Source organism: Narcine bancroftii, chromosome 3, assembly GCF_036971445.1.
Source record: "Narcine bancroftii isolate sNarBan1 chromosome 3, sNarBan1.hap1, whole genome shotgun sequence".
NCBI classification, from domain to species: domain Eukaryota; kingdom Metazoa; phylum Chordata; class Chondrichthyes; order Torpediniformes; family Narcinidae; genus Narcine; species Narcine bancroftii.
In genome coordinates this window covers 38900743-38926599 of record NC_091471.1, presented here as the reverse complement: position 1 = coordinate 38926599, position 25857 = coordinate 38900743, and the positions used below count along the sequence as shown (strand labels likewise).

Sequence of the window (25857 nt, the reverse complement as noted above, 5' to 3'; positions counted from 1 at the left end):
AAATTAAATTCAAAGAACCCATTATGAGGCTGAAAAGCAAGAATAAAACAATAAGAGTCATTGCCAAAACCTTAGGATTACCAAAATCAACATTTTGGAACATCATTAAAAAGAAAGAAGAAAGAAAAAAAGGTGAGCTTAGGAATCGTAAAGGGATTGGTATTCCCAGGAAGGCCTCCATTGCAGATTCTCATCCTAATGAAGAAAAATCGCCAAACGTATGTCCAACAGCTCAGAAACACTCTTTATAAAGCAGGTGTGAATATGTCAATAACTACTGTTCGCAGAAGACTTCATGAACAGAAATACAGAGACTACACTGCAAGATGCAAACACAGAAAGGAAGGCCGGATTACAGTTTGCCAATACGTATTTAAAAGAACCTGGAGAATTCTGGAAAAAGGTCTTGTGGACAGATGAGACCAAGATTACCCTGTAATGAGAATGCTAGTAAGAGCAAAGTGTAAAGAACTGCTTAAGATCCAAAGTAACCACCTTTCCCATGGTTTGCATCTTGCAGTCTAGGCTCTGTATTTCTGTTCATGAAGTCTCCTGCTAACAGTAGTCATTGAGACATCCACATCTGCCTCCTGAAGATGTTCGTTTGGGGATTTTTCATTATGATGAAAATTCTCGTCATCAGCAGTGGAGATCTTCCCTGGAATACCAGTCCCTTTGAGATTACTGAGCCCGGCAGTATGCTTCTTCTTCTTCTTACTGATCTTCCAAACAGTCGATTTTGGTCATTCTAAAGTTTAGATGATGTCTCTTACTGTTTTATTCTTGTTTTTCAGCTTCATAATGGCTTCTTTGACTTTCATTGGGACTACTCTTGTCCTCATGTAGAAAAATGGCAACTACAGACTCTAATGGCGATCAAAAGTTTTGAAGCAAGCCTAGCTCTCTTGTATCTGCTTCAATAAAGCAATTAAACATTCTTGAATGCTAACAAACACCTGTGAAGCAAAATGTCCTAAACATTTTGGTACCCTGAAATGAGTGGACTATGTATAAAAAGTCCTGTAATTTCTACATGGCCAATCCTTGAATAAAATCTGGAACGTGCACTTTAATTAAATGTGAATTGTTTGATTACAAATTTAAAACTGTGGAGCACATGGACAAATAAAGGAAAAAAAAGAGTATTTGTTCCAAACATTATGGAGGAAGTTGTATTTTAATGATTAACCCTGACCTCAATGCCCGTCATCCACCTCTGGCAACATTCACCCTTTCTTGAACTCTCTGTCTACATCTCAGAAGACAAAATATCTACTAGCTTCTTTTACAAACCCACTAACTCCCACAGTTACCTCAACTATACCTCTTTTCACCCTGTCTCCTGCAGGTTTCTATTCCTTTCTCTCAATTCCTCTGTCTCCGCCACATCTACTTCCAATGTGGGACCTTCCATTCCAGGACAACTGAATGTTGACCTTCTGAAATTGTGGCTTCCCCTCTACTGCCATTATTTCAGCTCTCACCCACATTTCCTCTATTTCCCATACTCCTACCACCCCTCCCCCCCCCCAACCCCCCTCCCCTGGACATAATGAGGTCAGGGTTCCCCTTGTCCTTACCTCCCACCCCACCAGACTCCACATCCAACATATCATTCTTTGCAATTTCAGCCACCTACATTATGATTCCATAACTGGACATACAGTATCTTGCTCTCCCCTTTACACTTTCTCCTTTGACTCCTTCATCTATTCATCCTCTCCCTCTTCTCCTCCACCCCACCCCTTATTACTTACTCCTGTGACTGCAAGAGGTGCTATACACTTGCACTTGCACCTCCTCCTTTACTATTATTTGGGGGCCCAAACAATCCTTCCAAGTGAAGCAACACCACTGTTATGAATCTGCAGGGATCATTTTCTGCATCTGGTGCTCATGATGTGGCCTCCTCGACATCAGAGAGACTGGATGAAGACTGGGAGATTGATTTTTTTTTAGCACTTTCGGTCTGTCTGCTGCAATAGAAAAGATCTCTCATTAACCAAGCATTTTAATCCACACAACATTGCCACACTGAGATGTCTGTGCATGGCTACATGTACTGCCAAATTGAGGCCAAGTGCATATTAGAGGAGCAATTGCCTTATCTTCTGTCTTAGCAGTCTCCAACCAGACAGTATCAATATAATCTTCCAATTTCAGTTAACACCCTCTCCCAGTTTCTTTCTTCCCCTCACCACTTTTGTCACCTTTCCTCCAGCTCCTTTCTTCCTATTCCTATCTAAGAGCTACCCTCTTACCCCTCTTCCCATTGCCTTAGCTTCTTTCTCTTCTAAGCTTCTACCTGTATCCACCTATTACCTCCTACCTGTGAGTATGTGCTGCTCCCCTTTCCCCTTCCTCCCTCCCAGACCTATTTTACCAGATTCCTGATGAAGGGCTCAGGCCCGAAACATTGATTGCCTTTTACATCCTTTGGGTGCTGCGCAACCTGGTGAGCTTCTCCATCAATTTTATGTATTGCTAATAATTAAATTATTTTGAGCATTTTGTCTTCAATCACTATAGTGACAGCCTTAAATGTACTACCAACAGAGGAAAGCCTTTTCTCTCTTTAAACAGGCATAATTTCCTGTTTCTTATCACTTATTATTTGATGTTTAGAACTTGGAGACAACCAAATCCCTTGCTTCAACTTGGTTTACCATTTACTCCATTAATTGGTCTTCAGGAAGGATAGCTGTAAAGCCTGGTTCCTGTGTGATGTTTGAATTTATTTATTTAGAATTTCTCCATTGACAGAATTATGCAGTTTCCTAAATATTTCTTCAGGTTAACCTTTGAAACTGGAAACAATGAAATCTCTGATTTATGAACTGCTTCATGCATTGTTGACAGGGTTGTTGGACCACAGTTTGATTGCTGTGGTCCACATCCGTTTTATGGATCTTTTAAATTTAAATTTTAAATTAAACTTTAAAAATAAAAAATGTAATTTTAAATTTAGACATACAGTATGGTAACAGGCCATTTTGGCCCACAAGCCCAGTATGTTTTGAATGGTGGGAGGAACTGGAGCACCTTGAGGAAGCCCATGCAGACACGGGGCGAACATACGAACATCTTACAAACAGCATGAGATTCAAACCCTGGTCCCAAACGCTGGCGCTATAACAGCGCTGCGGTAACCGAAAACTCTTGGCACGAGAACTTTGGAGGCTCTGGAAGAATCCAGTGATCAATAAAAATTCAATTTAAATTAGCTTCAACATTCAAACTTATTGTCAGAGTACATACGTGCTATCATATATAACCCTGAAATATTTTTTCTGCAGGCTAGGCAGAATTTCTAATTTTTGGTAACAACTCAAAGAAAGCACGTAAACAAAATAAAGAAATGTAAATGAACTGCAAATACAGAAGTGTGTGTGTGTGTGTGTGTGTGTGTGTGTGTGTGTGTGTGTTTGCATTTTTTCAGTATATAAGTCGACCGATGTAGAAGTTGACCCCACCTTTTTCAGCCTTCATATTAAGGGCTTTATGGTATATACGGTGTATAAGTCGACCCCCATTTTCTGGCTGCCTGAGGTGCTCCATTGACCTGCGTATAAGTCAACTCCCAAAGTTCACGATGCCTAAGATGGGCCATTGACCTGCATATAGGTCGACCCTCATAGATTGCTCGGATTGATCTGGACGTTGGCTGGAGATTATTGCTATCATGATGGGTCCATTGACACAACGCAGCATGGGATGAAAATATGAAGCAAGCTTTAAGTTGAAAGTGGTAGAAATGGCCAAGAAAACCAACAAGTGAGCTGCTGCAAGAAAATTTGATGTGCATGAGAAGTTGATAAGAGATTGGAGGAAGAAAGAAAATACTTTAAAAAAAATACCAAAAAGGCAATGACGTTTGAGAAAGGGAATCACTCATTGGCCAGAGTTGGAAAATCACGTTGCAGAATGGGTATGCTAACAAAGGCAAGATTGCTACATAGTCACCTGAAATAAAATAAGAACATTTGCACTACAGTAGGCCAAGTTGCACCAAGACCTCAGTGATGATGTTGAGGCTACAGTCGGCTGGTGCAATCGTTTCATGAACAGGAAAAATCTGGTATTATGCCAAAAAATAAAAATTGCCAGAAGATCTTGATATAAAGTTGTAAGTTTTCACCAGTTTATTATACGGAACCGGCAGAAACACCAGTTTACATTGGCAAATATCAGAAGCACGGATGAAACCCTCATGAATTTCAACATGATAGGCAATAGAGCAATGGAATGGCAAGGTGTGAAAACTGTGCAAACCAGAAGTACAGGCCATGAAAGGACCAGGTTTATCATGGTGTTATCGTGCATGGCTAACATGACAAAGTTAAGACCCATAGTAATCTTCAAACGCAAAATTAAACTGAAAATGTAATTCCCTGCAGGCATTTTTGTACATTTTCATGAGAAAGGATGGATGGATGAAAATGGTGTAAAACTACAGATAGACAATGTGTGGAACAGGCGGCCAGGTGGTTTACGCGAAGAACGAAGTTTGCTGGTCTGGGATATGCTTTGTAGCCACTTAATTGAGAAGATTAAAAGTAAATTAGTACTGTATAATAGTTACATGGCTGTTATCCCGGGTGGTTTGATGTCTATATTGCAACCTCTGAATGTCTGCCTGAACAAGCCATTGAAAGACCATATGCATGAGGAATGGAACATATGGATGTGAAGTGCAGAAAAGTAGTTTACAAAGGGCGGGGCAATGTGTGCTGCATCACTTGATATGCTGTATAACTTCGTGCTCAAGGCATGGGATTAAGTTAAAGTAGAGACTGTGATAAAATCATTTAAAAAGTGTGGTATCTCCTGTGCAATTGATAGCATGGAAAATTATTTATTATGGGACACTGACGATGAAGCTGAAACCACCTCTTCAGATACATACTAGAACCCATATGACTGTTTAAACAGTGAGAGTATGGATGTGCTTGCTGCCATCTTTGTTTCAGGCAATGATAGTGGGAGTGATTTTGAAGGGTTCTAAATGTGCTGTTGTTTTCAGACAACGATAACAATTTTGAAGGGTTGTTGTTGTTTTCAATAAAAATCTCAATGAAAACCTTTCCAAGTCGAATTTTCTTTTGTTTCTCAAAGGTCCACTAATACGCCAAATTGGTTTTTCAAGGGTCAACTTATACACTGGATCAGCATGGATTGGTTTTTGAGCTGAATTTAAGGTCTCAAAAGTATATCCGGAGTATAAGTTGACCTCCATTTTTTGAGAGTTTTTTTTGGGGGGTTTCATGACCCAAATATACAAGGTGTGTGTGTGTGTGTGTGTGTGTGTGTGTGTGTGTGTGTGTGTGTGTGTGTGTGTGTGTGTGTGTGTGTGTTTTATTCTTTCTTTCTTTGGCTTGGCTTCGCGGACGAAGATTTATGGAGGGGGTAAAAAGTCCACGTCAGCTGCAGGCTCGTTTGTGGCTGACCAGTCCGATGCGGGACAGGCAGACACGATTGCAGCGGTTGCAAGGGAAAATTGGTTGGTTGGGGTTGGGTGTTGGGTTTTTCCTCCTTTGCCTTTTGTCAGTGAGGTGGGCTCTGCGGTCTTCTTCAAAGGAGGCTGCTGCCTGCCAAACTGTGAGGCGCCAAGATGCACGGTTTGAGGCGTTATCAGCCCACTGGCGGTGGTCAATGTGGCAGGCACCAAGAGATTTCTTTAGGCAGTCCTTGTACAAGGTATGAATTCTTAAATGAGTCTGTTGTTCTGGAGTCTGGTGGTTGAAGGGTAGCAACTATTCCTGAGTGTAATGGAGTTGTGTTAATATTAATATTTAGGTTAATGTTAAAACTATATTTCATATATTTATATATATTTTAGTATAAGTTAATTTTAGGTGGACAGGGCTCATTTACATTCCACAAACACACATGGTTCTTTGCTGCTGTTATTTGGCTTCATGCATTTGCATTTTAAACGCTATTGAGCACAAGAAGCCAATTTGCAGAGATAGAATGGCTGTTGATTGAATTTTGAAGCAAAGAGATGAAAGATTCTTGAGATATTGAAAACAGTAGGTGTTATCTCAGAAGCACCTGTGTAAACGCACAGCCATTTCATGTGGACAGACATCATGGAGACATAAAGTGGATCTAGATACTTATTTCACATCCGTGTGAAAAGACATGATGAACTTCAAAGACAGAGATGATGTCACATACCATGTGACATGAGAGGTGTGGAGAAATATCAAATGCAGACATTTTGAATCAGTTTCATAAGTTAACTCTGTGACACACACACACAACAATTGGAACCTTGTGAAAGATAGGATTGAATTACTGTAACCAGAATAGCCACTGTTAGGTGTTTCTCCTAATAAAAGAGGAATACAGAAAATAAGTGGATTTCAAAAGGGAAGCCCACTTTCCGACTGCTCTTTGGAAAATAAAGAGTGCAGTCTCATCGTGGAAGAAAACTGAAGACAAAAGACAGAAAACTTGACGTCCTGGAATGATAGGACTTGTATAATCCTATTCACAGGAGATACAACATAAGTGGCTTTTAAATAAGTAAGACCACTGTAGCGCGATCAATGATCACCCACAGAAACAAAGCAAACAGTCAAAGCCTTTATTAATCAGAAGACCCAGACATGCCTTGACATGCTGCTGGCTCATGCCCAAGGCAGGTATGAGGGAGGAGACCAGCCTTTATTAGAGGATCCTATGGGGAGGGGCTACAGCTAGAGAAGGCAGGCCTGGCTGCCCAGCCCACTGAGGACGTACCCGGACAGGCTCGCAGTAATGTGTTGCACCACATTCACCCCTCCTTTTTTCTTTAATTAATCCTAGCGGGGTGATGCGGGGCTGTGACGGGCCCAGAGGCCCCCAAAGCCCAGCTACAATAGAAATTCAACAAGACAAATGGTACTTAAATAAAAATTACTTTTAATTATCTTTAAACATGGAAAGAGGATCAAACTCTAACTTATTACTATTAACTTTAACTAATTTAACCCCCTTCTAATTCTAAGTGCACGTAATGTGTGTGAAAGTTCAGAAAAGTTCTTTGATTCACAGTCCAATCTCACTTCTCACTCCTCCAAGTTCACCAGTATCAGGCAATTCTTATACTGTGCACAGAATTTAACATTTATGAATCTTCACCAGGCTTTGGTGCTTGTAAGGTACATGGTTACCACTTACGACAGTTATTGTTGGTTTTCAGAGAGAGATTTGTTGCTCGTTGGACACACAACTGATTCCTTCCGATCAGTCACTTCAGTGTCTTGCCGAAGAAACTTACCCCTTCAGGGTTTTCCAGATGATAACCTTTTTCCTCAAGGTCACCACAGAGTTCCTTTTTGTTTCCCTTATTTCAAATGAAACATACAGCCAGCCATATCCTCTTGTATAGACCACATGAGCTTTGAACAGGCTGAACTAAGAACTCACAACCCATCTTGAAAATGGGGTTTTTTCACAAGCTAGCCAGCTTGTCATGTTCCAGTCAGCATGTCCAAATAACACCTACTTGTGAAGTCTCTATAGGCATTCTTCAAAGTTTTTGCAAAGGCACTCAGAACCTGAACTGTCTGGCTTGATCCAAACTCTTGAATTTTAAATGAGATCTGTTTTGAAGTGTTTGTATTTATCTGTGACCTACACTAAAAAAACCCACCCCAATTTATCACCTTTAAAACACATCTATATTTTATATATAAAAAAATAAAATTATACCATATAAAATATATCATATTCCGTCACACTTTCCCCTTCAATGGAATTTTAACCAAACTGACTTTACGATCACTGAAGTGATAAGAATACACAATATATAACATGTAATAAAAATGTAACCCAATTTTGAGAGTATATGTTTCTATACATGATCAATTTAACATCTTGACAGAACAATCTACTTGTTCTGATTAATTTGCAGATTATATTCTTGCAATATTACACTCCAATTTAACAATCTTCTGTTTGTATTCTTTATTTTATTTAAAAACACCAGAGGATTGTTGTCAGTAAATATCACAATTAATTCATGAGTGGTAGTGGTACCAAAATATACATTAAAATTCTTCAGAGCAAATATTATAGACAACATTTCCTCCTCAATAGTGGAATAGTTCCTTTGATGAACATAGAATTTTTTTGAAAAGTAGGCAACTGGATGGTTAATTTCATCATGTTTTTGTAACAAAACTGTACCTGCTGCCCCCTCACTGGCATTAACTGCTGAAGAAAATGGTGTGTTAAAATCAGGAGATTTTAAAACAGGGTAATGGCATAGCATCTCCTTGAAGTTTTCTAAAGATCTCTGACAAACTTTCATCCACACAAATTTCTCCCCTTTCTTCAAAAGATTGGTTAAAGAATACCCTGCCATTCCTAGAGCATTCTCACTGCTTTCTTGCCATTGGGAATAGGAAATTCAGAAATCCACCTTCATAAGAAATTTAGCTTTCTCAATTTTATCAGTACATTTATCAATTCTTGGAACAGGGGAAGCATCTGTTTTAGTTACAGATTTAACCTCCCTGTAATCTGTAAAGAACTTAACAGTTACATCTACTCCAATCGGAGTTCAAAGGTCTAATAATATCATGTTCAGCATATATTCCATATGTTTTTGGATTGCAGATGATAGTGTTCAGGACCAAATTATTCTGTGGGAATTCTTCCTGGATAGGAGTGATGAAAAAGAATTGTATAAATAAGGAAAATTAATAAAACGATTAAGGTTATGAGTTTTAATACTATTGGGATTAATGGGCAAATAGGCAGGGATGCCCTTCTCTCCAGCTCTGTTTGCTTTGACCATAGAACCTCCTGTACAAAGGATTTGTATGGATCAGCAATTGAAAGGGTTTGTAGTAAATCAAACCGAACATAAGATTAGTTTATTTGCAGATGATGTTTTAGTATATTTAACTCAACCACAATTATCATTACCTAGACTTTATAAACAGTTAGATAGATTATGTAAGGGTTTCAGGATATAAAATAAATTGGGATAAAAGTGAGGTAATGGAATTAGGACAGGGTGTTTATTCAAAATGTCAAAAAGACGTTCATTTTAAGTGGACTGATAGGATTAAATATGTAGGTATACGTATAGATAATAATTTGGAAAATTTATATAAATTATGTTCCATTATTTTAGAAAATAAATGAAGATGAACCATTATTCCAAGATTTCTCTGTTCCTCTGCATTCCTCAATGCCCTCCCTTTCACTGCATACGTCCTGTTTTGATTATTCTTCCCAAAATGAAGCATTTCACACTTATCTACACTAAACTTCATCTGCCTCCTTTCAGCCCACTCTTCTAAGCAGACCAAATCCTTCTGCAGTCCACGAAATCTATCCTCACTATCCACAACTCCCCCTATTTTGGTATTGACCGCATATTTACTCATCCAATTTACCACTTAGTTTGTGACACTGAGGAACAAGTCCTGTGGCACCTGTACCTCCTTCCTGATGATAGAAGTGTGAACAGAGCATGTCCTGGGTGATGTGGATCCTGGATAATTGCTGCTGCACTCTGATGGCAATGTTTCTTAATTATGTGGACACTTGATATTCTCTACTGATTACATCAAAGCTGAATCTCTAAGGCTTCTTTACTTTTTCTGATTTACGTTAGTGATGTTAATATTTCACTCTTTTTTAGTAAACTGGTGGTAAATATACAGAATAAATGTACTCTAGTTCAAAATTAAATTGGTACTTATTATTGGATATCATGCATAAATAAAGTGTTGAGAAAATTATTAAAATTGAAGGGTGCTATGAGGAAGCAATTAAAAACTAAAGGGGAAATTAAGAGGTCAAGAGTGTGATCAGGTGATTTGTATAAGATGAAAACACAGCATTATTATTTAAAACCTATAACCTATTTTTGCTAAGAATAAGGAAATTGAATAGATGAATCCCGAATTGGACCACAATGAAAAAAAGTGATTCGATGGATTAAAAATACTAGTTTGGTTGTTAATTAAGCAAAGGGAAAAGTAAATTCTCCTGGGATGTGTCACACAGGCAATGATGATAAAGTTGCACAGCCAGATTTGATGACTACAATTTTAATTACCGCATTGATTTGTATTGCAATGTTTCCTTAATTTCTCTTGGATTGGCTGAAGCCAATTACATTCCTCTTGCAGCTGGATGTCCTGAATATTGCACAGTGGAATGTGTCTCCTGATTGCCTTGGTCTAAATAATACAATTAATGCTTATTCATTTGAAGTATTAGAAAGCTATTGGTTTAATCTATTATGTATTTTGATGGATTATGAAAATTCACTTGCAGCAAGCTGTTCAAGGCAACATGTTAATTTTAATTGTTTTGATTTTTACTTGCAGAGATATTACATATAGCATTCTTCTCGAGTCTGTCACTACACTTTTAGTCCTACTGTCTTGCCAACTCTTCCAGAAAGAGATCATTCGAGAGAGTGTAATATACAAGTATTTAATGCAAGGACAATGGTAAGTTAATTTTATTCAATTGTTATTTGGTTTACTTTAAGAGAAATGCATGTAAACAGTAACTTCTCCTCCCTGATCTTGAAATCTGTTGGAGGAGATTAAAGGAAACCATGTGTACAGAGAGCATACTTTCTGAGAAGCACAAACTTCTCTTTGGTGCACAAACTTTTCAAATTAATGAGAAAAATATAAATGCTCAGGATTGCATATAAAAAGGCCAAATTATTTTTTAGTTTTTAGAAAACCAATTGCAAATTGTGGACAAGCCTATGAATCTGTTCAAGACTGTGGAGGGTCAAGCTTATCTGCTTATAATAATCAGTTTTAACCATGGAAAATAATGATAGGAAGTGAGATAATTGTTATGATGAAAGGCTTGGGAAATTGAAATACAAAACAAAAATGCCAAGGATACTAGAAATCTAAGATAAAAGCAGAAAATCAGGACAAAGTCTGGTGGATGAGGCAGTATCTGGAGGAGATTGGTTTAAAGTAACCATTTAAAAATGTTTCCAGAGCATCATATTATAAGAAACAATATCTCTGACCATCGACTTGATAACAGTGGTCGTGACATTATGATTATCACTAAAAGAATATAACCATATAACCACCTACAGCACAGAACAGGCCAGTTCGGCCCTACTAGTCCATGCTGTAACAATCCCCACCCTCCTATCCCACTGACCAGCACCCGGTCCATACCCCTCCAGTCCTCTCCTCTCCATGTAACTATACAGTCTATCCTTAAATGTAATCAATAATCCCGCCTCGACTACGTCTTCCGGAAGCTCATTCCACATCCCTACCACCCTTTGCGTAAAGAAATTTCCCCTCATGTTCGCTTTATAATTTTCCCCCTTCAATCTTAAACCATGCCCTCTAGTTTGAATCTTCCCCACTCTTAATTGAAAAAGCCTATCCACATTTACTCTGTCTGTCCCTTTTAAAATCTTAAGCACCTCTATCAAGTCCTCCCTCAATCTTCTACGCTCCAGAGAAAAAAGCCCTAGTCTGCACAACCTTTCTCTGTAACTCAAACCTTGAAATCCTGTCAACATTCTCGTGAACCTTCTCTGCACTCTCTCTATTTTGTTTATATCTTTCCTATAATTTGGTGACCAAAACTGTACACAGTACTCCAAATTTGGCCTCACCAATGCCTTGTACAATTTCATCATAACCTCCCTACTCTTGAATTCAATACTCCGATTTATGAAGGCCAACATTCCAAATGCCTTCTTCACAACACCATCTACCTGAGTATCAGCCTTGATGGTACTATTTACCACAACTCCTAAATCCCTTTGTTGCTCTGCACATCTCAATAGCCTACCATTTAATGCATATGACCTATTTAGATTTGCCTTTCCAAAATGTGACACCTCACACTTAACTGTATTAAATTCCATCAGCCATTTCTCAGCCCACACCTCCAGCCTTCCTAAATCATCTTTTAATCTATGGTAAACTTCCTCACTGTCCACAACACCACCAATCTTTGTATCATCCGCAAACTTGCTTATCCAATTCTCCACCCCTACTTCCAGATCGTTAATATATATAACAACTAATAGTGGACCCAGGACCGATCCCTGAGGAACTCCACTAGTCACTGGCCTCCAATTAGACAAACAATTTTCTAACACTACGCTCTGACACCTCCCATCCAACCATTGCTGAATCCATTTCACTACCTCTTTATTTATACCTAATGCCTCCAACTTTTTTCCTAACCTCCTGTGGGGAACTTTGTCAAAAGCTTTACTAAAGTCTAAATAGACAACATCCACAGCTTTCCCTTCATCAACCTTTGTTGTAACCCCCTCGAAAAACTCAATCAGGTTTATTAAGCATGATCTACCCCTGACAAAACCATGCTGATTACTTCCTATCAATCCCTGTACCTCCAAATATTTGTAAATACCATCCCTCAGAACACTTTCCATCAACTTGCCCACCACAGACGTCAGACTCACGGGCCTATAATTCCCAGGTTTACATTTGGACCCTTTCTTAAACAGCAGAACCACATGCGCCACCCTCCAATTCTTTGGCACTACCCATGCGGCCAGTGACATCTCTGTTAATGGCCCCACTATCTGTCCACAAGCCTCCCTGAGTGTCCTTGGGAATATTTTGTCTGGTCCCGGAGATTTATCTACCTTTATCTTTTTCAACACAGCCATCACTTCCTCCTCGGTTATCCTTATATGCTTCATGACCTCCCCACTATTTTTCTTTACTTTAACTGGTTCAATATTTTTTTCCCTAGTGAATACCAAGGCAAAGAAATTATTCAAAATTTCCCCCATTTCCTCAGACTTCTCACTCAGCCTACCCTCGCTATCTACAAGGGGTCCAATTTTATCCCTCACTAATCTTTTACTTTTAATGTACCTATAGAAACCTTTTGGATTTATTTTTACTCTGTCTGCCAAAGCCCCTTCGTGCCTTTTTTTGGCCTTTCTAATTTCTTTCTTAAGATTCCTTTTACACTCCTTGTAGTCCTCCTTCAAATTCTCAGCTCCTTGCTCTTTATACCTCTTGTACACCTCCCTTTTTCTCCTAACCAAATTTCCAATATTCCTCGAAAACCAAGCCTCCCTATGACTTCCAGCCTTTCCTTTGATCCTCACTGGGACATATCTACTCTGTACCCTCAAAATTTCTCTTTTGAATATCCTCCATTTTTCATTTACATCCTTACCTGAAAATATCCTGTCCCACTCAGTACTCCCCAAATCCCATCTTATTCCTTTGAAATTTACTCTTCTCCAATCCAGAACCTCAACTTTAGGCCCCTCCTTGCTCTTCCCTAAAACTACCCTAAAACTAACAGAGTTATGATCACTAGACCTAATTTGTTCTCCAACAATAATGTCCGATACTTGACCTAGCTCGTTCCCTAACAGGAGATCTAGTATTACACCGTCCCGAGTCGGTTCTTCTACTAATTGATTTAGAAAACAATCTTGAACACATTTAACGAACTCTAGCCCATCCAGCCCTCTAACTGTATGGGTATCCCAATCAATGTGAGGGAAGTTAAAATCTCCCATGATCACTACCTTATGATTCTCACACATATACGTTATCTCCCTGCAAATTTGTTCCTTTAATTTTCTTGGCCCATTTGGTGGTCTGTAATACACCCCTATTAGCACCCTCATGCCTCCTTCACCCCTCAATTCCACCCAAACAGCCTCACTGGATGATCCATCCAGACCACCCTCCTTAACAAGCAGAGCAACTCCTCCCCCTTTTTTTATCCCCTGATCTATCACATCTAAAACAAATGTATCCTGGAATATTAAGTTGCCAGTCCTGTCCCTCCTGTAGCCAGGTCTCACTAATTGCCACAATATCATGACCCCAAGTATCTGTCCATACTCTAAGCTCATCTACCTTGTTCACTATGCTTCTTGCATTAAAATATATGCATTTCAGAGAATTACCCTCACATATATTCTCTTTTCTACCTTTTACCCTAATCTCCATCCTACCTTTGTTATCGTTATTATTCCTATCTAGGTGGCCATGCTCCCGTGACACTACTCTCACACTCTGTTCCCCACCCCCCTAGTTTAAACCTTCCCCCACAGCTCTAGCAAATCTGCTTGCCAGCACATTGGTCCCACCTCCAGTTCAAGTGGAGTCCGTCCCTTTTGTACAGGTCCGACCTTCCCCAGAAGAGATCCCAATGATCCAGAAATCTTATCCCTTGCCCCCTGCACCATCTCTTTAGCCACGCATTCATCCTCCACATCCTCCTATTTCTACCCTCACTAGCGCATGGCACCGGCAGCAATCCAGAGATTACTACCTTGGAGGTCCTGTTTTTTAATTTCCTACCACATAATCCTGTTTCAGGACCTCATCCCCACTTCTAACTAAGTCATTGGTCCCCACATAGACCACGACTTCTGGCTGTTCTCCTTCCCCTTGCAGAATGTTATGAACTCGATCCTGGCACCAGGGAGGCAACAGACCAACCTGGATCCCCGATCTCGTCCCACAAACCTTCTATCTGTCCCTCTGACTAATGAGTCCCCAACTACAAGTATCCTCTTCTTATCCCTCCGGAACCTCAGGGGCAGCCCCTGTGCTGGAGACCTGACCCCCACGACTCATCCCCGTTAGGCTGTTCCTCCCAGCAGTATCCAGTATGATGGGAGATCAGAAAAAAATAAACCCTACAAATAATCTAAATGTGAACTGCGTTACTTGATCATTGAATTTGAGTATTCAGGAGGGAACTAGATAAATATTTATATAGTAGCCTATGTAGAAAGGTGGCGTAATCTTTTTTTGAAGAATAAAACAGTTCTTTTTTGTATGTACTTAGTTTTAGATCACAAGTTGCATATTTTTGCAAGAAAGTTTGTGCAGGAAAATTTATTCTATAAATCTAAGTTGGATTAAGTCCTACATTTTTGTACCATAATAATCAGAATAAGTGGTGCTAGTTTCATCTGTATTTCTTGAGATAATGATGTTGACAAAAGTATGTGAGTATATTTCTGAACCAATTAGAGGTAGCCAATATCCTCCTTCCCTTCTCAATAGACACGGTCCATTGTGTAAAACTTGATATTTGGAATGACAATTTTCTGATTCAAGATGTTCTATTTTTTTAATGATGTCTATTTATTCACTGGTGTTCTTGTTATCCATTCAATGTTCGTTACTATCTGCAGGAAACTTAAATGTCCTTAATTCAGTATGAGGATGTTTGCATTCTAACCTTATTCCTCCCGCTACATTGTTAAATTGACCTATGGGAATCAACAAGATTATGTAACTCCTATTGCATCAACATTTTTTTTGCTACTTGTGATGAAGATCCTGCAATTTTCAAGTAAAATGAACCAGTATTTATTTTCATTTGAGTGCTTTATGCAAGATCCCATGAGAAGTAGTGATGACAGATAAATGTAATCATACATCTATAAAATTATTGAAATACACGTGGAATTTGAATGGAAAGATTCAATTTTATTTATTTTTTTGAAAAAAAAGTCAAGAATTTATTTGCAAAGAAATTCCACAATACATTATGTTAATTTATTATTGCTCTTTGTTGCTAAAAATAATTGACAACATTAAAGCACATTATTATGATACTGCGTGTGAACCCTTGACATTGGCCTGAAATATTCTACTGAACAAAGTGTGATTGAAGCATTGCAAGTAGACTTAATGTTGATGGAGATGGCTTGGTGATAAATGAGGGAGTTCCTTCTTCGTTGCTACCCAATGACCCCTGCTGGAGTTCAGTTGTATCTGTTTGAACTTGCGTTTTCTCATGATTCTGTGCACTGTTGAATATTCTGTCAATATTTAAATATTGATAACTGAACATCAACATTTGGTTAATGTAATGGAGTTCTGGACTTGGCTTATTTTGTGATTTACATTTAGATTTCAATTTAATGTCATTTTCTTTTTTTCTCTTCCTTGTTTTCATGTCTCCTCTTCAATTTTTTTTTGCATTTTGTCTACACCATTCATTGCTTTGTAACTTCTGAAGTGAGTTTGAACACTAAACATAGAATACTACAGCACAGTAGAGGCCCTTTGGCCCTCGATGTTGTGCCGACCCATATATTTCCAAAAAAGGTACTGAGCCTTTCCTACCCCATAGCCCTCCACTTTTCCTCCATCCATATACCTGTCTAAGAGTCTCTTAAATGCTCCTAATGTTTCAGCCTCCACCACCGCCCTTGGCACCCACCCTCTGTGTAAAAAAAAAAAAAAAAAAAAAAAAAAAAATGTACCCGTGATGTCTCCCCTAAACTTCCCTCCCTTCACTTTGTACTCTTGACCTCTAATGTTTGCTATTCCTGCCCAGAGAAACAGGCACTGGCTGTCCACCCTATCTGTGCCTCTTATAATCTTGTGGACCTCGATTAAGTCTCTTTTCATCCTTCTATGCTCCAAAGACAAAAGTCCCAGCTCTTTTAACCTTGCTTCATAAACCTTGTTTTCCAATCCAGGTAACATCTAGCTAAATCTCCTCTCCTCCCTCTCCATAGCTTCCAGAACTGAACACAATACTCAAAAGTGTGGTGCAACAGATTTGTGCTAATATTAATCTTTAAAGTAAAATTTTTAGTTAGAAAATATTTATTTCTTAGTAAAGTTGGGGGTGGACAGGGCACATTTACATTTTATAGACACAATTACTCTCAGAGAGTTCTTTGAAATGGAAGCTGGCAGATTTTGAAGACTTAAATCTGTTAATGTATTTTTCTACTGGAAGCTTGTTTGTTTCAGAGGTTTTCTAATTCAGAACTGCAAAGAGTTATAAAAGTTTTGTGACTGTCCTCCATTAAAAGGACTCCAAGGAATTGGTGTTTTCTCAGGAGCGGCTGATTAACACAGTTCAGAGTCTGTGGACTCGTAATTCATACTTTTGAAGTGGGTCTAAGTGGAAGAGATGCTTTTAGCATATAGATGTAAAGAAACTTAGAAAGTAACTTCAAAAGGACAGCGATGACCTGGGCTTACAGAAAGACTCCATTGGATCAAGATTCATAATTTTGAAAAAAGTATTATGAACTTTAAAGACAGAGAAGATGCCACATGTCATGTGATGAAACTTTTGAGAGAAAGATATTACTGAACGAGAGGCATTTTGAGACCAGAAGTTAGCCATCCTCTAAGTAAGACAGGATTAAAGATACAGTCACCAGAAAAGGTACAGTTACATATTACTCTTGTTCAAAGGAGAACACAAAATAAGTGGCTTTTGAATGAGGAAGACTACTTCTGACTGTCTCTTTAAGATAAAGAGGGCAGATCAACCGTGCCCTTTCCTATTTGGATGCTTCGTTTAACCCTTGCGGAATTTGTGAAATCATCGTGGAAGAAAATAGTCACTTTGCTGCCTCTTTGGAAAAGATGGCAAATTTATTGAGTGGAACACAGATTCCAAATTCTTCATGCAAGAGAGAGAAAATTGTTGTGTGAAGAAACATTGCTCTTAAAACAGCTTTACAAAAGACATTTGTGAGTTTTAAAGAGGTCTGATGACTTGATGTTTCAATATACTTCATTATTGCTTTTGAGCAATAATTTAAAGAAATTTGATGCCTCACACTTCATAATTGCTTTTGAACAGCAGTAAAGACTTTGAGTTTCAACAGAAAAAGAATTCTGAGACTGAACATTAAAATCATCTCTTCAGAATCAAGCTTAAACTGTAATGGTTTTGGTTTTAACACACTCACACGCACCTATATACATGTGCGTATAGTGGGGGTTAAGTTTAAAGTTAAGTAAGAAGTGTTATGTTATTAATAATAGATTTGATTATTTTTGAAAATACCATTGTCTGTGGTATATTCCCATTGCTGGTGATTTAGTTTGTAATGTAATTGGAGGCTCATCTGGAATTTAACCAAAATTTGGAGCTTATTGATTGAATAATTTTTGATTTGTTTGGTTAAATTTATTTTTGAAAGCCAATTAAAAGCATTGTGTGTGTGGAAGCAGCAGCAATGGATTTTGGTAACTTTTTGGCATTGCCAATTTTCTACCCTAAGGGGTTAGATTTGAAAGGAGTGGCAATTTGGTCAGATTCTGCAGAATTTGCAGATAAGTATGCTCGCAAGGTGAGATTTGTGCCCAAACAACCTTTTTCAGAAGGTAATATAAAGTACCCAATTAAGTTAGAAAATAAATGGGGAATTAGTGCTAGCAAAGAAATTTTCAGAAGATCTAAATCAGGTATTAAATAAAATCACAAAAAGCAACCTACCAAAAAATCCAGATATCTTTCTTCTAAGTAATATGAGAAGTAAAGAGTCTGTGAGGCATAGCAGCAGACAAGCTGAGATGATCAGCCAGACACTTCAAATTTTTCTTTGTTAGACCAGAATTCTGGTGTTAAATTTGAGAGTAATGACTTGAAAAAGGATTTGTTATTATCTTGGAAGAAATTTATAAAAATGCAGAACACAGATCCTGATTTTGTTGAATCAGAATAAAACACTCTCTGCTGACAAAATTTAAAAAATGCCAGTTGGATAATATTTTAATGAAGGTATATTGATGAGAAAATGGAGGTCTCTTGATATCCCTGCCAATGAAGAATGGGCAGTTATTCACCAGGTTGTAGTTCCTAAAGCCTATAGGGATAAGATTTTAACCTAAGATTGTATCACATTCTTAGGTGAGCATCTTGGGTTAAAACTATTTTTTAAATTATGAAACAATTTTATTGATCTCGTCTGAGAAAAGATGTGACATTTTGTAGAACGTGTCATGCTTGTCAGATTATGGGGAAACCTAATCAAAGTCCAACAATGGCACCTTTAAAACCTATTCCTGGTTTTGGAGAACCTTTTTCTAAAGTTATTGTGCATTGTGTTGGTCCATTACCCAAAACAAAAACTGGAAAGAATATTTGTTAACTATTATGAAGCTTCTAGATTTCCAGAAGTCATACCACTTAGGAATATTAAAGCAAAGTCTGTCAAGTGTTCTTGTAAAAGTTTTCACTTTGTTTGGTTTGCCTAAATAAATACAATCAGATCAGGGGAGTAATTTTATGTCAGGAGTATTTCAGCAGTCAGTTTATAAATTGAGAGCTAAACAAATCACATCATCTGCATATCATCCAGAATCTCAAGGAGCCTTGGAGAAGTTCTATTCGTCTTTAAAAATCACGACGAGAACCTATTCTCTTGAGAATGAGAAGGATTGGGATGGACAATGATTATGTGGACAAGGTGTCCATTTGCTTTTGTTTGCAGTAAGAGAATCTGTTCAAGAATCATTAGGTTTTAATCCTTTTGAGTTGGTGTTTGGTCATGAATTTAGAGGACCTTTAATATTGTTAGAGCAGACGTGCAGTAGATTATGTTTCAAAGTTTCAAGATTGTTTTCAGCAAATGTGTAAAATAGCTGAGGAGAAATTTAAAAATAGCTCAAGATAATATGAAAGTGTGGTATGACAGGAAAGCAAGACAGAGAATTTTGAAACAAGGGGATAAAGTGTTAATTCTGTTCCCAAAAAATTTAATCCTCTTGGAGCAAAATTTTCAGGACCATAAGAGATAGAATCCAAGGTAAATGAAGTTAACGACATAATTAAAACACCTGATAGGAGTCGTAAAACACAGAGTTGCCATGTCATTATGTTAAAACCTTATTTTGAGAATGTGGACGTTAGCCAGAAACAGCCTTCACCAGAGGTATTATTTATTGACAAAACTGAAGTGTTTGAGGATTATGAAACATTAAAAGCTGATTCTTGTGAGGGTCACTTAAAACAGAACATTGTTTCAATTTGTCTATCTAATTCAAGTATTTGGAAAATTTGGATGATAATTTGCAGTCCCAGAAAAAGGAACAAATGAAACAGATAATTTTAAAATTTAAGGACTTGTTTCTGGTTGTGCCACAGAGAACTTCAATAGTTTACCATGATGTTGATGTTGTATATGCGAAACCTATTAAACAGCATTCATATTCAATGAATATTGATAAGTCTAAGCTGGTAGATCAAGAGATTGAATACTGTTAAAGAATTATATAATTAGATACTGTTGGGTCCCATTTATTTAACTTTTGGGGTGTGATATATAGCCTGTGTAACCAATTATATTGTATCATGCGTAACCTCGTGTTTATTGTATTTCTCATAGTTCCGGAGCATAGCTTTTCCCATTTTTCATTTTTTATCTTTATGTTTAGATCTTTTTCCCACTTTTGTTTGGGTTTACAGCTTAATTCATCATTCTCTTTCTCTTGCAGCTTGATGTACATGTTTGTCCTTTAAGTAGGTTTTCAGTTGGTGGTGTGCAAACATTGTACCGTGAGTTATACCATATTTGTACTTCGTTTGTTCAAAAGATAATAAATTATTTCCAAAAAAACAATTTTCTATTCGTTTGATCCCTTTTCTCTCCCATTCTCTAAAGGAAAGGTTATCTATTATGAAAGGGATTAGTTGATTTTGCGCCAATAATAATTTTGGTAGTTGTTTTTTTTCCTTTCTACGTTTTTTTCCTTTCTACGTGAATCTTCTTCCAAATGTTGAGCAGTAGGTACAGTACTGGTGAACTTCTATGTTGCACCAGTTTTTCATCCCACTTATAAAGCTGTAAGAAGGAAACGGGAACAACAGTACATGCAATCTGGGCATGTGAGAAAGTGGAAAAATTTTCAGATGATCTAAATCAGGTATAAAATAAAATCACAAAAAGCAACCTACCAAAAAATCCAGAGATCTTTCTTCTAAGTAATATGAGAAGTAAAGAATTAGGCCTCAAACTGGATGAAGTGCAAAAAAGATTTATTATGATAGCCTTAGGTGTAGCAAAAAAAAGTATAATGTCAACCTGGAAATGAGAAGAGTGCCTGAGAGTACAGCAATGGTACATAGAAATGAAGAAATGTATTCCATTGGAAAAAATAACATATAATTTAAAAAATAAAGTCACAGTATTTGAACAAATTTGAGAACCATACATGGAAACACAACAGAGAGGGCCTACCTGAGACCTCCACCCCCTAAAATGATAGAATGAGAAGAAGACGAAATGAATGGAGACACAATTTTCTTGTTTATTCTCATTGTGTGATGACATTGTTTAATGGGTTTATTGTATTGTATATGTTGAACGTTTAAAGGGTTTGGAGGGGGTGGGAAGGAGGGAGGGAAGGGAGGGGGGAAAGAGGGGAGAAAATGACACTGTATATTCAAGAGGGAAGTGTTTGTGTGTATTTTTGTTAATATGGTTCATAGTGTAAAAAGTTTAAAAAAAAATAATAATAATTATATAATTAGATGTTCTATTTCAGATTGGAGTTCACTTTGAGACCTGGTACCTAAATCAGATGGGATGGTTAGATTTTGGCTTGATTATAGAAAAGTTAATGCAGTGACAAAGCCAGATGCTTTTCCTATCCCTAGGGTGAATGATTATGTGGACAAGGTTGGAAAAGCTAAATTTCTTTCAAAGTTATTATAAGGTTACTGGCATGTTCCTTTTACAGAGAGTGGTAGTGAAATTTCCACATTTGTGACGCCAACAAGTTTATATGAATACAATGTTCTACCATTTGGAATGAAAAATGCTTCAGGAACATTTCAAAGGATGATTAATTCTGTAATTCAAGATTTATAGCATACAGATTCTTTCATTGATGCTTTGATCATGGCGTATGACATATATTTGCAGCAGAGAAATTATTTAACAAACTTTTAGAAGCAAAACTTACGGTTAATTTAGTTAAAAGTGAGTTTGACCATGTTACAGTTGCATTTCTTGATTATGTTGTTGGTCAAGGAAAAGTGGCACCTGGTACAAGTGAAAGTTCAGACAATCTTTGAGTTTCCCAGACGCATAAATAAGAAAACTGTTAGGAGATTTTTAGGAATGGTCGGATATTACAGAAAGTTCTGTAAAAACCTATTCTCATTGGCTGGCATCATTGTCAAAGTTGCCAAATCTCATCACGGACTTGACCAAAGATCAGAGATGAGGTGAAAGTAACTGTCCCTGATACATAGTCAGCTTTTGACTATCAAGGATAGTGGACAACAAAGTGAAACAAAGATCCAGGTTGCAGTTATATGTACCAGAATGAAAGATGATTGTGGATTTGGAACATTAAGCATCCCAACTCCAGTACCTTACTGCAGGAGCTCTTTATGGTAATGTCCTAAACATGACCATGACCATCTTCAAATGTTTTATCATTGATCTTCATTCCATTGAAAACTCAGAAGGTGAATCTTTGCTGATCATCATGCAAAGTTGACTTCCAATCAGCACGTTGAATGGTGTAGCGACAACAGCCTTGCGCTTAACATTAGCAAAACCAAGGGGATGATTGTGGACTTCAGAAGGAAGTCAGGGGAACACGACCTAGTCCTCATCGAGGGCTCAGTAGTGGAGAGGATCAAGACTTCAAATTCCTTGGTGTCAACATCTCTGAGGATCTGTGCTGGAGCCTCCATGTTGATCCAATCACAAAGAAGGCAGCTGTACCTTGTGAATGTCTGAGGAGATTCGGTATGTCACCAAAAACTCTCGAAAACTTCTACAGGTGTACTGTGGAGAGCATTCTGGCTGGTTTCATCACTGCCTGGTGTGGAGACTGGCAGTGCGAGTCGAGTGGATGGGGGGGGGGCAGGGGAGGAGATGGCAGCGCGACTGGAAGTGGGTGGGGGTGGATAAGGCAGCACAATTCGGGTGGGCTTAAATCTGGCTTTCCGAAATCCGGAAAAATCTGAAATTCGGAAAACACTGTTCCCCAAGGGTTCCGGATAAAGGATTGTGTACCTGTATCATTGTTTTGAAGAGGTTGCACAAGTATCGTTTGCATTTGCTTGTCAGTTTTCAAAGTGGCCTCACACTCTACAATTGAGAGCCTGTTTAAAAGAATAATGGTGTTTGATGAGTAGAACATATATCTTGACCATTACAAGCCCTTTGGCCCATGACTTATAGAAACCTACTTAATAATCTAAACATTCTTTACCTCATAACCCTTTATTTTCCTTTCATCCATGTGCCCAACAGACTTTTTAATGTCCCTATTGTACCAACCTCCACCACTCACCCCTGGCAATGCATTCCAGGTATCCACTATATTTATAAAAAAACTTACCCCTGACTTCTTCCCTAAACTCCCCGGTTAGTGCATAGCCTTTACAGCACCAGTGATCGTGGTTTGGGTTCGAATCCCACGCTGTCTGTAGGAGTTTGTACGTTCTTCCCCGTCTGCATGGGTTTTCCCCAGAGGCTCCGGTTTCCTCCCACTTTTCAAAACATACCTGGAGTGTAGGCTAATTAGGTGTAAATTGGATGGCAAGGTCTTGTGGGTCAAAATGCTGTATGTCTAAATTTAAAAAAAAACCTTTCCTCCCTTCATTTTGCGCAAATGTACACTGGTGTTTACTACACTCGCTCTGGGAAAAAAATATGCTACTGTCCACCATATTTATGCCTCTCATAATCTCATTGACCTCTATTAAGTCACCTCTCGTCATTCTTCGCTCCAAAGAGAAAAACACTACCTCTGCTAACATAGCCTCATAAGATGCATTCTCCATTCCAGGAACATCCTGGTATATATCCTCTGCACTATCTCCAGAGTTTCGACATTCTTCCCATACTGAAGCTACCAGAATTCAACACAATATTCCAAGTATCGTCTAACCAGAGTTTTACAGAGCTGCCACATTACCTCTCGACTCTTGACCCTAATCGTCTGACTAATGAAGCCAGCATAACATACACCTTCTTTACTACCCAATCAACTTGTGTGGCAATCTTGAAAGATCTATGGATCTGGACCCCAAAGTCCCTCTGTTCTTCCACATTGTTAAATATCCTGGCATTTACACTAATTATATTTCACACCAAGACACAAGAGCAACTTGTCCGTGAACTACTCTTTGCAAACGATGCCGCTTTAGTTGCCCATTCAGAGCCAGCTCTTCAGCGCTTGACGTCCTGTTTTGCGGAAACTGCCAAAATGTTCGGCCTGGAAGTCAGCCTGAAGAAAACTGAGGTCCTCCATCAGCCAGCTCCCCACTATGACTACCAGCCCCCCCACATCTCCATCGGGCACACAAAACTCAAAACGGTCAACCAGTTTACCTATCTCGGCTGCACCATTTCATCGGATGCAAGGATCAACAACGAGATAGACAACAGACTCGCCAAGGCAAATAGCGCCTTTGGAAGACTACACAAAAGAGTCTGGAAAAACAACCAACTGAAAAACCTCACAAAGATTAGCGTATATAGAGCCGTTGTCATACCCAGACTCCTGTTCGGCTCCGAATCATGGGTCCTCTACCAGCATCACCTACGACTCCTAGAACACTTCCACCAGCGTTATATCCACTCCATCCTCAACATTCATTGGAGCGACTTCATCTCCAACATCGAAGTACTTGAGATGGCAGAGGCCGACAGCATCAAATCCACGCTGCTGAAGATCCAACTGCGCTGGGTAGGTCACGTCTCCAGAATGGAGGACCATCGCCTTCCTAAGATCGTGTTATATGGCGAGCTCTCCACTGGCCATCATGACAGAGGTGCACCAAAGAAGAGGTACAAGGAGTGCCTAAAGAAATCTCTTGGTGCCTGCCACATTGACCACCGCCAGTGGGCTGATATCGCCTCAAACCGTGCATCTTGGTGCCTCACAGTTCGGCGGGCAGCAACCTCCTTTGAAGAAGACCGCAGAGCCCACCTCACTGACAAAAGACAAAGGAGGAAAAACCCAACACCTAACCCCAACCAACCAATTTTCCCTTGCAACCGCTGCAACCGTGTCTGCCTATCCCGCATCGGACTTGTCAGCCACAAACAAGCCTGCAGCTGACGTGGACTTTTACCCCTCCATAAATCTTCATCCGCGAAGCCAAGCCAAAGAAGAGAAGAACATTTCACACCACAGAAGTTGCATAAATCAAAATCTGAAATATTGGGAATGTGTTTTAGGTGTGGGATAGAAATAGGAACATTTTTACATGTTACGTGGTCGTATATGAAAATGAGATCTTTCTGGCAGGATATTACTGAAATATTGACAAGGATAACAGGGATGGTCTTCACTGGTGACCCGGAACTTTATCTTTTGGACAACTTCATTGAAATAAGTAATAAACTAACTAAATTCCAAATTTCATTTGTTAAAATAGCCTTAGCAGTGCCTAAGAAATGTACTGCAATTACTTGGAATCTGACTCCCCTCTACATAGAGCACGATGGACTGTTCAGATGAATAGTTGCATACTTATGGAAAAAAATTACATATAATTTAAGGAACAAATATAACATATTTATTAAGATGTGGCAGCCATATTGCATCAATTGTAATTATAAATACAATAATAAAAGGATAATAATGAATGCTGTTATAGATAAATGCAAGTGACTTCCCCTTATTGAATTTTTGATGATCAAGATAAATATGAGCCCTAACAGTATGTGGATTTATATTGTGAAAGGAGGTGTTGGGGGGTGGGGGGGGAAGTTGTTTTGTTTTGTTTGTTTTTTTGTATAAAAAAATATATATATTTAATATTGGAGAGTTCTTCTATATATATTTATGAAAAAATAAAATATTGTAAAAATCCTGCCATTAACAATGAACTCCGTCTTCATGTTTGATCTTCCAAAATCCATAACTTCTCGCTTCTGCAGATTGAATCCCATCTGCAACTTTTCTGCCTAATGTTGTAACCTTCAACAATCTTCTGTCCACAACTTCTATCCACAACAACTCCAACCTTTGTATCATCTGTAAACTTATTGATCCATCGCTCTACTTCTTCTAGGTCAACTATAAAAATCACAAAGAGGAGGGGTCCTGGAACAGATCCTTGTGGAACTCCACTAGTCACTGACCTCCA

The 25857-nt window shown here is 38.5% G+C and overlaps 1 protein-coding gene across 5 annotated transcripts in view; it reads left to right on the top strand.

Moving 5' to 3' along the window:
• dym (dymeclin) overlaps positions 1–25857 on the top strand; it is a 523412-nt gene that overhangs the window by 206676 nt on the left and 290879 nt on the right. For all 5 annotated transcript variants that reach the window (XR_011353340.1, XM_069923865.1, XM_069923863.1 and 2 more), the window contains exon 7: positions 10341–10466. Coding sequence is in view for 4 of the 5 variants with exons in the window: in XM_069923865.1 (XP_069779966.1) it covers positions 10341–10466 (126 nt within the window). In the remaining variant the exon portion in view is untranslated. The remainder of the gene's footprint in view (positions 1–10340; positions 10467–25857) is intronic.